The sequence below is a fragment of the Pipra filicauda genome, unplaced genomic scaffold (genome assembly GCF_003945595.2).
Source record: "Pipra filicauda isolate LSUMZ 115617 unplaced genomic scaffold, ASM394559v2 scaffold96_size2947999_pilon, whole genome shotgun sequence".
Taxonomy (NCBI): domain Eukaryota; kingdom Metazoa; phylum Chordata; class Aves; order Passeriformes; family Pipridae; genus Pipra; species Pipra filicauda.
The window spans coordinates 274901-287771 of NW_024105164.1; the positions used below are offsets into that span (position 1 = coordinate 274901).

The 12871-nt window shown below is 38.6% G+C and overlaps 2 protein-coding genes across 2 annotated transcripts in view; one reads left to right on the forward strand and one right to left on the reverse strand.

The window, feature by feature from the left end:
* MAPK8 (mitogen-activated protein kinase 8) overlaps nucleotides 1-12871 on the reverse strand; it is a 183516-nt gene that overhangs the window by 59474 nt on the left and 111171 nt on the right. The gene's annotated exons all lie outside the window — the stretch shown is intronic.
* The window catches only part of FRMPD2 (FERM and PDZ domain containing 2), a 73532-nt gene that overhangs the window by 5383 nt on the left and 55278 nt on the right, over nucleotides 1-12871 (forward strand). Inside the window, exons 2-7 of the mRNA XM_027718356.2 lie at nucleotides 4161-4289; nucleotides 6295-6452; nucleotides 7397-7462; nucleotides 8675-8860; nucleotides 9722-9848; nucleotides 11587-11718. Coding sequence (XP_027574157.2) covers nucleotides 4166-4289; nucleotides 6295-6452; nucleotides 7397-7462; nucleotides 8675-8860; nucleotides 9722-9848; nucleotides 11587-11718 — 793 coding nt within the window. The 5' untranslated portion in view covers nucleotides 4161-4165. The remainder of the gene's footprint in view (nucleotides 1-4160; nucleotides 4290-6294; nucleotides 6453-7396; nucleotides 7463-8674; nucleotides 8861-9721; nucleotides 9849-11586; nucleotides 11719-12871) is intronic.

Consider the following 12871-nt stretch of genomic DNA (forward strand, 5'->3'; position numbering starts at 1 on the left):
CCTACTTGAGTGGCCTCTCTCTGACTCGCTCATGTCAAAATCAATTATTCACCTCTAGTAGAGGGGCTGTGATGGGCATTTATGTCCAAACCATAAATAGGCAATACACCCTTCCCAGACAGAACTATTTAAAAAATCTACATTTGTTTACACCATCCAGCAAATTAAAAGTTGGTTACACTTCCAGCTAGGTATTTTGCAATATACAGATGAAGTAATGAAGCAGAACTGAAAGTTCAGTCAGATGAAAGACAAGACTTCTGCAAGAACACCTTCCAGGCAGTAAAAATTGAAAGGCATTTCTGATTAGACAGAAGCCTTTCCAGCTCACAGAATGCTTGGTTCCTACCAAGGTTAATCCTTTGTTGTTATTGTTGTTGTTGTTGTTGTGTTCATACAGAAACTTTTTTGCCAAAGTCTTAATTTCCAGTTGTTCTTCAGGGTGCCCAGATGGGGCAAATCTGTTCTCGCTTCATGTCTTTAAAAGTAGACCAGAAACAAACTTGACTCCATATTTTCAAAACCTAAGTGTGATTTCTCCTTCCTCATCATCTTGTTCCCTGGTGTGTCCTATGATCTCCTTTACCTGTGTTTTTCACCATCATCCAGATAGTGGATTAAGACTTTCATGCCATGAAACTGATTCTACAGCTGAACCGACTCTGCAGTAAATTCCCTCTGAGAAGTGTGCGTGAAAAGTTTAGTTAGGAATCCAGATGATCCATTCCTCTTTAGGATATTTAATGCACATGACTGTGTTTGATAAGGGAAGGTCAGTTTTCCTACAAAAGTAATAGTTTTTAGCTCTTTTGTTGTCTTTATACAGTAAACAAAATAGCAAAAGTAAAGATGAAGATTGACAAAAGTCAAGTTGCTCTTTTACTTTTTGCTAAATATGACTGCCAAATCTAATGAAGCCAAATTGCACATGAAGTGACCCTGGCATATGAAATTACTAATGCACAATTATTATTAAGTGTCAAGTTCAGATGCAAAGCTGTAGTTCATTAACTTTTATGATAAATTAAATTTCCTTCATTGATTCTAGCTTTCAGTAGATAAAAGTTTGCACAAATGATAAAATGAAACGTACCAAAACTGAATAATATAATTTAGAAAGAAATGTGATAAATAGGTGGATGTTGGTGGGAAAATGGTGGGTTATCCTCACCTCAATGTGCCTTTCATATCTATGCAAGAAGAGTAGGGGAAAATCTTTTGACTTGAGAGAGTCCATATAATAAAAAACTGTGTTACAAAGATTAGAATGGAGAGGACATTTTAGGCTAATTTGGATGGCACTACCTTCTTCCATAGAAATCAGCAGAATTCACCTTTGATCTCAAAGCACAAATTGGCACTAGAAGCCCTTCGCTACTTTTTCCAGTCACAAAAACATTAACCTCTATATTCTAGGTAAACTCCAAAGTGGGTGATTACATTCTGCTGCTCTAATTTTTCCATGCAGGCTCAACCAGATCCAGCATCATTTCCTGATATGCAGTGTTACTGCAAAAGTCCATTTTTGCAAGGTTGCTGTTAACTTTTTCCTTCTTGCCTTCTAATTTGTCTGCTTTGTCTTATCACTTGTATCTTGTTTAAAGACCAGAATTGTTTGGTTCTGGATCACAGCTTTTATTAAATTGAGGGACCATGGATATGGGCAGTGCTATAATGATAACAATATCTTTCCATCACTTTTAGTGTTGTATAATTTACATAGCATAGCCTGGCTATAAAAGGAAATGAGATGTATTTTTTTCCCCAAGCATTCACACAGTTACATTTTTGTCAAATATCACATCATGTTGGTCTTCAAAATCAGAAGTTAAAAATACAGCCTAAAACTACAGGACATTCCGAGTGTGTTTAAAAACCAATTAGCAATTTGCTTGTAAAATAGCACATTGCTTAACTATACATTACTTTAAAGCAATAATTTATTACACTTTAAAGAGATTATGATTTCCATGGCCATACAGTCTAACACTTTTTGGAAGAAGTTTGCACATCACTGATAGCAGAATTCATTTAATTCAAATTTAGTATTGATCTGAGACATTACTTTTACTCTTAGAAAAAAACATTCACTACAAAAGTTAAGCATCTCTGATGGGACTGCTGATTTCACTTCGGTTCTATGAAGTTGTAACACCTGCACTTTAGTTGCTTATTGACTAACTTAAGCTAGTTAGAAATATCAGCACTGAAATAAAACTGGTTAAAGCACTTTCTATCTGAATTGGGGGATGTAGTGCTCCTTCCCCCATCACAGTCTCAAATAAAACAGCACTAAGTACAATCTGGTGGATTACCTATATGGAGAACCCACAAAGATTTTAGCCCTGGGAAGGTGAATTGATTGCTTAGTCCCAGTACCATAGGGTTAAGTGAAATGCTATCACAGTAATTTATTATTAAGAGAAATGGTGATGGCTTAGACTAAGAAGATTTGTCTGTCTCTTCTAATTAAGGTTAGGTTTGTAAGAAGATTTACTGCCCTTTGAAGCTGCAGAGACTAAAATTAGGACTCTGGTTCTGTTTAAAATGTCACTAGGTTGGTTTATAATCCTGTAGTGATTGCAACAAGGGATCATTCTTCCTATGTTGTGATTCCTTGTTTGGAAGCTAGCGAGCCAGGACAAGACCCCATGAAGCAAAGTCTGAGTAGTCTGTTAATCAGCAACAAGTTGGTCCTGCAGAACACTGTAATGCTCTTGCAGTGACCCCTTGAAGACTCCATAACGAATGGGAAGCTGGCAAAGCAATCAGCTGTAAGACACAGTGAATTCCATTGCAGGCAGAGAGCAAACAGTAGCAGTAAGTGGACTGTGTACAGAGAGTGAAGAAATTGTTAGGAGGGAAGATGAGTTTTCAGGCTGTAAGTGAACTCAATTTACAGTGGTGTTTATAGTCTTGTATGAGACAATAGCATCCCAGGCTATAGTGTCCTCACTTGCTGGTCTACAGACATTGTCAAAACCTCAAATAAGTGGATCACTTCTAACTTTTCTCATTATGCCCCTATTAACACAGCCTAAAAGGAACCTGTGGAGCTCACTGTTATAGGAGAGTAACAGCAAAAGCTGTTAAAAATTTTTTTTTTAAATTTTAAGCTTGTGCAGACCTAGAGCAGTTCTGCCTAAATTAGTAATTTATAAAAATGTAAAACTGGTTAAATGGAAAGATCAGACCCGCTGATGAAGAACAAAACCTTCTTTGACAATATTTAGCATGAAAAACATTTGAAGGAAAAGCAGCCTTGATACTTCAAGTCACAAGTCAGTTTGTAGTTGGCTGGGATTAGGAAAATACTTTCCAGTAGGTAACACATGAAATTATGATTCACTACAGAATCCCTTTGTCTAAATGATCTGGATGCTGTGTTGCAACTAAGACAAAATAGGGAGAGTGTGTGGACCCACATTCTTTTTCAATACACCAGGTCTTATGTACCTATCAGATAGGACAGTGTGCTGGGAGCCACTAAAATGCTATTCGGCAGCCCAAAGAGAGAACCATCTTTTAATTTGGTTTAGTGAAATAAAGCAAGTTTATATGTATATTGGAATGGATGAACTGCAAGTATTGAGTCTCAGATATCTGAGCAAGAAAATCTATCATCAGTGAATTCAGTAAGAGTCTACAAGCTTTTACTGATCAATCTGCTGAGCAATGAATGAAACTCAATTGTTCTGTTGGACTGTTTATAAACCTTTCATGTTACAGTGCATCTTTTGCTTTGCCATTCTTTTTTTCCTAGATTAACTCTGTCACGTTTTTACAGAAAAGAGCATCCAATTAAGCAGCAAAATCAATCCCCTGCCATTCAAATAACTACTCACAAAGTCTGAACAGCACATATTCATGAAGGATCTCTTGAGTAAAAGCTATTTGCTCCACAGAATCTTGTGTTTGGTTTCAAATGATGAATAAAAGGGCTCAAAAAGATTACATGAAGTCACTTAGTCCAGTCTCTTTTATTTACTCTTACTCAGATTAAGACAGGGATCAGCAATATCTACCTTTTCTGAACAAAAAAGCAGGATGTTTCACAATGTATTTCTTCCTGTGAGAGAAGGGTACAGTTATAATCAGTATGGTTTGTCTTGAGCAATTCAGTCTATTTTAGTGTGTCCAAAATCTGGTATTTACTGCAGCAGGCATGAGCAGTTCCTGTGTAACATTGGCCGAGGTCCTGTGGGCAAAAGGAAGCCCTTTGGAGGAAGAAGAAATATGGGCACTTCTGTACCTGTCCACAATACAGCTTCTGGAGGATCTTCACAAAGGTGAGGTGAAAAGTATCTTTTTATAGTTCTTACCATTGGAAATTAATTATTGAGTTATTTTACCTCTGTTGCATTTGTTTGTTTGTTTTTAAGACAAAAAGCACTAACAGCAATGACAGCATGCTGCTAATAATGTTGCCTAAAGATCGGGGAGAAAAAAAACTCACCAGGCAAATTTAGTATAGGTAAGATACAGAGCAGGTCTTTAATGAAGACCTTCTGGTGCAATGAGTACAAAGGCATGCACCTGTGTCTAGGGGTTCCACAGGTTATGGTCTGATACAAGAAGTATCCACCCCCAGATCCTCCACAGATCTGCCCCCCTGGCTCGCCTCCCCAGAAACTGAGTCTTTTAGTGCTGCTGTTTGTAGAGAGCTGAAGTCCAGAAGTGATGCCAAGCTGGAGACATTTTGAAGCTGAATGCCCAGTCCTCCAGTTTCTTGCAGGGCAGGGGAGGTTACCTGCCTCTGCATAGCATCATCCCAGCTGACTAAGGCATATCTGTGGCTCCACATCACATAATTACAACTATATTGCTTTTGGAATCAGCTTCTTCTCAGGGCTACTACTGCCACGTTTGCTTCACTGTGCTTGATGTAATAAATCCTGCTAGACCTTGTGATGGTAAACACCATTTGCTAATAGCAATATTTCCAGTGTGCTTGGGCACCGATGGGTTAGGCAGGAATGCTCAGACATTGGCTGGCCAACATGACAGAAGGCCAGGTGTTCTTCATGGAGGCTGAAGTACAAGCTGACTGCCTGTTTCTAAAACAGACAAGCTTCCTAGCATGTGCTACTTGTACTTGCGTACTTTAACTACAGAAAATGGGGAAGGAGCAAAAGAGAAGGCTAGCTGATGATTTTAAGACTTTTAATTTTCTAAAGAAATAAATGCCTCAATTGTTGCAAATACCAGTGGTCTGTCCCTAAGTCTTGAATCTTTGGGTCCTCTGGCTATACAAATCTCCTAGGTGTGTATGAGTTCCCAGCTTAACATTTTACCTATCTTTACTATCCATTTTCCTGATGTTAAGGTCACCATGCATAAGAACTAAGTAGACCTTTTTTAATATACAATTTTTAAATGCTAAAATACCAAAGCATCTAGGGCACATTTCTGAGCACTTCTCCAGCAAAGATCTGAATGGTCTCTCTTCTCACATTCTAGACTGAAGAGTGGTTTAACAGCCAACTTTTTATTTTTAAATTATCTATATTTCCTGAAACACAGTGACTAAATATTGTCATAGTTAATGCAACTTTTCCTCTTTCTGGAGTAAACATATTGATCTTAGATGTTGTTTATCATTGTTTTTTAATGAGTATTTTAATGAAATCACTTGGATGTCTTTGGTCAAATTCATTTACTGCATGTATGCCAGTTCAGTGTTTACAGCAGACTACCCATCCTCATGCTGCCATTCCTGCTTCACACCACTGGGACCAACCTCAGTGGATTTCTGCAGTGATATTTTTTTAAGAGTATTCAGACATTTGCAATCAGAATCCAGTCCATTTCTGAGATACCTTCAAACAGATTTTTTCAGGGAAGAGAGAGGTCAAGATTTTTCTTAGGAAGGAGCCCAGACTCAAGGACCCACAAGGGTGTCAGCAGGGGCTGTGCCAGCCAGGGCTCTATCCCACAGTATCCAAAGAAGATGATCAGAGTAGGTCTGGGGTTGATAACTGAGAATCCAACCACCACACAAGTTTGTAGTAACAAGGCAGGTCAGAGGTCAAGCTGGGAAACTGAGTCAGGATCAGGTGTGGTGTGGACAACCAGGGTCAGACAGCCCAGCGATCAGCAGGCAAGGCACCTTGTCACCACAGTGACAAGGCAAGTCTGAGGTCAGGCTGGGAAGTCAGGCAAGGCATTTTGGGTACATCTTCAGGAAACATCAGTGATTAGTTTGGCTGTACAGGTGAGATGCCAGAAATATGATTTTCTGAGTGCAGTGCATTCAACACTAAGGTCTCCCTTACCTACCTCAATATTTTTCAGACCCTGCCATCTGTGTGATTTGCCCATGGTCAGTACTACTGTCTGCTGAAGGAAATTTGTCCTTCCAAAACAATGCATCTCAGACAGAAGCTCTGCCTTTCAGTCCACCAGAACTGCTCCACAGACAAAGTAAAAACCAGCGCTTTGGACTAACAAAGGTGAGGTATATTACAAAGTAAATCTTGACGGTACCTCTTGAAGACAAGCTTGTGAGTTTTAATGCAGCATACCAGGTACCTGCTGCCCCACTCCATTTCTAATACGACTAATCAAATTAGACTACAGTTAGAAAGATTTACATGTGTCTTGCCATTGCATTAGCATGCATGTCAACATCAAAGTCAATTTTGAACATCAGTCCTCAAGATCTGCAGAAATGTATTATTTGCAAAGGCCCACAGAAAGGAAGAATATTTCTATGAACACTGTTTCACCAGATATGGTAATTGCAATCCCAGAAGCAGCAGGATTGCAGTATCTATACAATCAGAGAGTGGAAGCACTTCCAGGAAGTCAGAAATACATTCAGCTTTGTGGACAATTTATTTTTCTTCTCTCTGACAAATGAGTCTCTCTGGCAAGACAGTAAGATACAACACTCAGGTACCTAAAAGTCTTAAATACCACTCAGACCACATCAGTGCATACTTCCCTCAGGCAGAACAAAGTATTTTCAGGTTCCCACATAACTGATCATTTAGAGACCAGGCAAAAACATGACGCCGTGGAATAGGCAGCCCTTAGTCCAGTAATTATTTTCCTGGATGTGAGTACTAATCAGTCCCACAGGTAGGGGAGATCTTTAATTGGCAGTGGGAGAACTTCAAAACTAAGAAAGGAGTTCAAATTTCTTTCCCTACTTAAGACATGATTGAGTAGAAGGCAACCTGGCTCAGTCCCTCAGGCTGGACATTACTAGCTGCATGCTACAAGATCAACTATTGTACTTTCAGATAAGTTTAGTCTAGTTTAAAAAAAAAAAATTATCTGTTTGACTTCTACCATTTTGTGACCAAAGCCACAAAAAGATGATATCTCTCGTATGAGGCTTTTCTGTACTTAATAATGACTTCACACAGGGTTTTCTTTCCTGTTTTGACAGATGTTGGTGTATTCCTTAGGAATGACCCTCTACTGGTCAGCAGATTACCAGGTTCCTCCAAACCAGGCCAGTAACACAAACTGTTGTTTTCTTTTATTCTGGTAGGTTCAAAGATTGAGAGGCATAATCTGAGGTCTTGGTAAGAGGGGCTTTATGTTTTGGATCACTAGAAAGAATTGGAAAGCTTGTGTCATGATTCAGTCTGCACCAAAAATACCAATTCACCCAAATCAGGAAATTTAGTTGGACCTCATCTTTACTTTCCTTTTTTTTTTCCTTTTTCTTCAAAACCCAGAATTGTTCTCATTAAGATGAATTATACCTCAATTTCAAGAGTGAAGATTATTTATTCCAAGACAATAAGGAACAAGCTACCCAGGGAAGTTGCTGAGTCACCATCCCTGGATGTATCTAAAAGATGTGTAGATGTGGCACTTGGGGACATGATTTAGTGGTCGATTTGCCAGTGCTGGGTTTATGATTGATTCAATATTAAAGGTATTTTCCAACCTAAGTTATTCTATGATTCTATTATTCTAAGATAGGAAGGGCTAAAAGAAAAATGTCACATTGGCATGATTGAAATGCTGTGCGCATTTATGTGCTTTTTCAAAAATAGGATGCAGGATTAAAACTAAGTAACTCTCTTTGTTTCTGAGCAAATTCTACCAGTATCTCTACTCGCTGAAATTATGAATTTCTTGCTTACTGGGAATCCTTTCTAAGACTTGTAGAACACATTTTGCTTCATTTCTATATTGATGCTTTTGGGTGCTTGTTCTTGATTTGAAAAGCACAAGCTTTTAGTAGATTTAACCTCCTTTTCATGTGTATACACGTTCTAAGAGAAAAGGCTTTATAAGCTAAATGGCCCTAAAATTTAAGTATCTGGTCTCTATGGCAACAGTTTTGGTGGGTATAAGTCCTCACCTTTTTGAAGCTAACGCTACCACATATCTTACTTGCAAGGATCTTTGATTCACAGTCTAATTAGCAAAGCTCTGGAGCAAACTGAACTGTTGTCTGTCACCAAGAAGTGCCTAATTGGGCTGATGACTTCTTAGAGATGCCAATTCCCTCCAAGGCTATCCTGGATCCCATTAGAGGCTTCATTTAGTGCTGTTTGGCTGCTTGTCTGGAATGTTCCCAAAGTCTAAAGGAATTCAGTACCCATTTCTCACTCAGGGTGAAAGGCTTACAGAAATTCCTGGTCCCAGTTTACACAGGATTTCAATCCCCTGGGAGATGTTATTTAACACTACTTCTATTTTGGCTCAGTCCCTCCAGCTGAGTGACCAACTACACACGCTCCTTCTAACACTTTGTGAAGATCTGCCACATAAAAGATTTTCTCCTGAATCAATCCTGGAAGCATGTGAGGCACATCAGAAGGAATCTGCTTCCTTACCAGCAAATGTCTATGTAAAGAAAATGGTCCAGTTTGCACTGGGAAGTGTCAGTGAGGTAGGTACTACTCTCATACTCTAATCATCTCCATTTCTCTGGTGAGAGAGCTGACAGCAACATGGGATATAGGTAAACAATTGGCTGAAATTAATGTTTGTATGGATTAAGGAAGTGAGATTTGTTTCAAAACTTCTAAGCAGGAAATTGAGTGGGCATGTGTACAAGCAAATGAAGCAATGAAGCTGTCTCAGACATCACTTGTACACTCCTGGGAAGTAATACAAATCCAGCTTTTGCACTTACAGTATCTTAATTTCTTTGGTTAATACTGAAGCAACCATAACCTTTACAGGGACTTCATATTGGCCAAAGGAATGGACTGTAGACAAAAGATTTCTCCATTGCCACTCTGGTTTCAGACTTTGTGAAATTCAAAGAAATCACATTTACATCATATTGAGAAATTAATTCATTGTCCTTGAGTGGAACTGAACATTTGCTGTGCAATCAAGCCTGACCACATGAGGTCTTTAATATGTGAACACCTGAGTCTTTTTCAAAATCTGAAATATCAAAAAACATTTTTATTGACAAGCTGCAAGACAATGGAAGAAAACACACCACAATTTTTTTTCTGTTTTCAACCAGTAGTCATTAACATTCTGAGATGACTTTTCCACTTGCACTCTTTACTACTCTATTTACTACTGTTACAGAGGGTGTCCCCTCTTAAACTCAGCTGGCATGAGAGCATGGAGCCAACAATACTCAGTCCAGCTTTGTGTTAATCTGAGATGAAGTTGTTTATACAAAGCAAATCAGCAGCCTCTGACAGCCAGAGGGCAAGGATCGCTTCAGTATGAGAGTCTAAAGTCCACATATCAAATGACATTGACTCACAAGATTACTGTCTTCTAGATAGAGCAGGTGGTCACCGAAGACAGCACAGCCTCCCAGCTGAACAGGAGTCATGTGATAAGGAAAAGGCTGCATGAGAAGATACCGGACACCTCACCACTGTCCTCCCAGATGAATTTTCACCAAGGTAAAGAAAGATTTATAAGCTGAACTTTCTAATAAGGATACAGCTAGCCTCTTCTGAGTCTTTCCCAAGGTAGATGAATTGTTTAATTTCATGCTGTAGTGATTACATGTAGTGTTGGATAGGATAGTTATTGCTTTACATATAAATTACTTCATGATGGAAAGACTCTGAGGCAAGTCAGCGAGGTTTCTTTTCCTTGTTCCACAAAGGACAGTACTCTCAGGGCTGCAAAGCAATGATAACGAATCAGCTTGCACAGATTCGACTCTCAAAGCTCTTTGCATAAAACCTGTGCATATAAAACACCTCTACTTTCAAAACTGTTTTTGTGTTTTGTGCACTCCAATGTATTTTTGAAGGTTGGATTCTGTGAGGTTATCCTGTTGCCATTAAAGAATATATAGTCATCCTTCCTACTTGATTATTCATGCAAAGATTTGTGTTTTCTTTTTGATTTAATTTTTCTATTCAAAAGATGTTTTATAAATTCACACATGAATTGCTGGATTGATTTCAAGACGCAAGGCCAAACCCTGGTCACTATACAAATAAAGCAGTATATACCAACTTTGCATTTCATTTGACTAAGATCAAGATTTTATTACCTCTCAGAGTAATTATCTAACTCTATCTTTTTTCTCGTCTCTATATTGTACTGTTCACTTCAGCAGAGATCTGTGACCCTGGAGCAAGGGAAATGTTGGCCCAAGCTATGCAGGCTTGTTTTGGATATGCTCAACATTAGGCATATGAGCAGTCCAATTCCTATTCAGCAAATCACATATATGTTCCATTAAATCAGTTAGAAATCAAACACATGCTTAAATACATGTGGAACATTTCTATGAAGTATTATGGGTTATAAGAAAAGGTGATTCTTTTCAAAACATACAGACAAACCACCCCTCAAAACATATTGACTCACTTACTCAGAAACTGAGCTTACAGTTTCACACTTGCATAAGCTGGTGGAAATTCTGCTGCTCCCTCTATTAGCCCCAAATTCCTGCCATTTTCCTTACACTCATTCTAGTGATTTTGTATCTGGTGTGATCTCTGTGTTTTCCAGGAATTTGGGTCACTTGGCTTACACTTGCTGAAGGACTTCAATGAATTAGGATGTTGATTACATTGAAAATGTGTGAGCCACATTTGCAAGGCAGCCTTCCATTTCTTTCCTTTTTTTTCTAATTAAAAATTATTACCCTCAGAGATTCTGTAAAAGGATAAGAGACAATGCAACCAAAGAAAAGTCAGTATGCAAGAGAAATATGTACATCCTTATGACTCAGGATGACCCCTTAATGGAATTTCTGCATCTGACTCTGGTAGGGGATTGTGTCTAGGCATTGTCCACCCTGCACACAGAAAGAATACTTTATAGCAGAAGGTTTTGGGCCTCATAGTATAAGGAATGAGAACTTTGCAGGTTATCTGCACTTTGTAACCTTTCAGTTAAACACGTAGCCTAGAATTAATGTATTAGATTTGTTTTATTTGGAATGGTTGAGGAGAACTATGAAAACTATTTTTGGTCAGAATATGATTATGAAAATAATAGAAGTCATCAAGCTTTCCCCAGTCCTTAAGGAACTGGAGTCAATGTTAGAAGACAGACAGACAGACAGATGTAGACTATATAAAAATTAGTTAAGCCAAACATTATTTACATTACCATGCAAATACAATGATTTATAACTGAAATATGTGAATCACCATATTCCTTTTCTGTTTCCAGATAAAGGGTCCAGATTAATGAATTATAGTCAGTCAACAGAAGATTACAGACAACTCTCTGCAGACTATAGTGACTCTAATAGTATTTCTGAAAGTGCATCTTTGATACTGTCTAACCGAGGACACAGAAGAGGTAAGATTTTTATGAAAGATTGTGTTTATGAATTATGTATTGATCTTTTTTGTCCTTTGCTGGTATATGTGGCACTACCCACGTATAGGTGTACCAGGTGATAGGTACTCCCGTGCAACTTGTGGTTATGTAACTTGGGAAGTATATTTGTGCTAAATCGTAGAGAAGAAAGATACTTAGATTAGGTTCTTTTTCTCTTGTGTCCTAATGTAAAGCTATATATTCCCTGGTTACTATGCAGCACCATCACCTCTTTCTTGCTTTATGCCCCCTTTTTGAGGTGAAGCTGTTCAGCAGATCACAAAGCCTTAGAGTATGTTTATAGCACATGGGGTCTTGATACAGATGAGAAATGGTGGAGCTCCCCCACAAATGCATATGATGGGCAGTGTCAAGATGGCAGCACTGAAATCAGTTGAATCTATAAGTAATACCTAAGTCTTGAAGGGTGGAGATTAATGTTTCTTCAAACCCTTTAAAAAACAAAGGGACTGATTCTGAAATCTGAGGGAAAAAACAAAAACCCCTTTGTTTTCTTTTCATTTTTGTCCTAGAACCATTTTATATTTCCCGCTCAGCGTGTTGTTTTTGTTGTACTAAATGCCAGGTTGTCTGGAGATATCAGAGTTGGAGTTTTATCTTCACTTTCAATCCTTCTGTGGCAGGAACAGCATGAAAGAAACTGTTAAGGAAAGAATTCATTCAGTGAAGACACTGTGTTAGACATCATTCAAGTCCCTTCCCAAGGCACGTAAATCACAGTGTAGGGGGATGCTATGAAGCAAAGAAGGGAATTTAGGAGGAAGAGGAGCACTGCTGTGCATGTTTATCTTTATGCATAAATTAGAATCTGAGCTAGGATCACCTAGACAAGGTGTTCATACTTCCCAAGAGCAAAGAGTTGCTGTTGCTCCAAAAATGAGGAAAGTGAGGTTAGTTGTGCAACTGCTGTTAATGCTCTCCTCCTGAAAGACACTTTTCTGAAGCTCCAGAATTGCAGTCAATATCAGCAGCAATAAGAACCTGAGACTGCAGCTTCTCCCTGCATGACTCATACGTGTCAGTCGCATACTTAACTGCACACAGTGGAGGTAAACTTACTGTTTTGTAAGCCCTTTCAAAAAAAAAGATTTGGTCATAAACTGGACAAAGG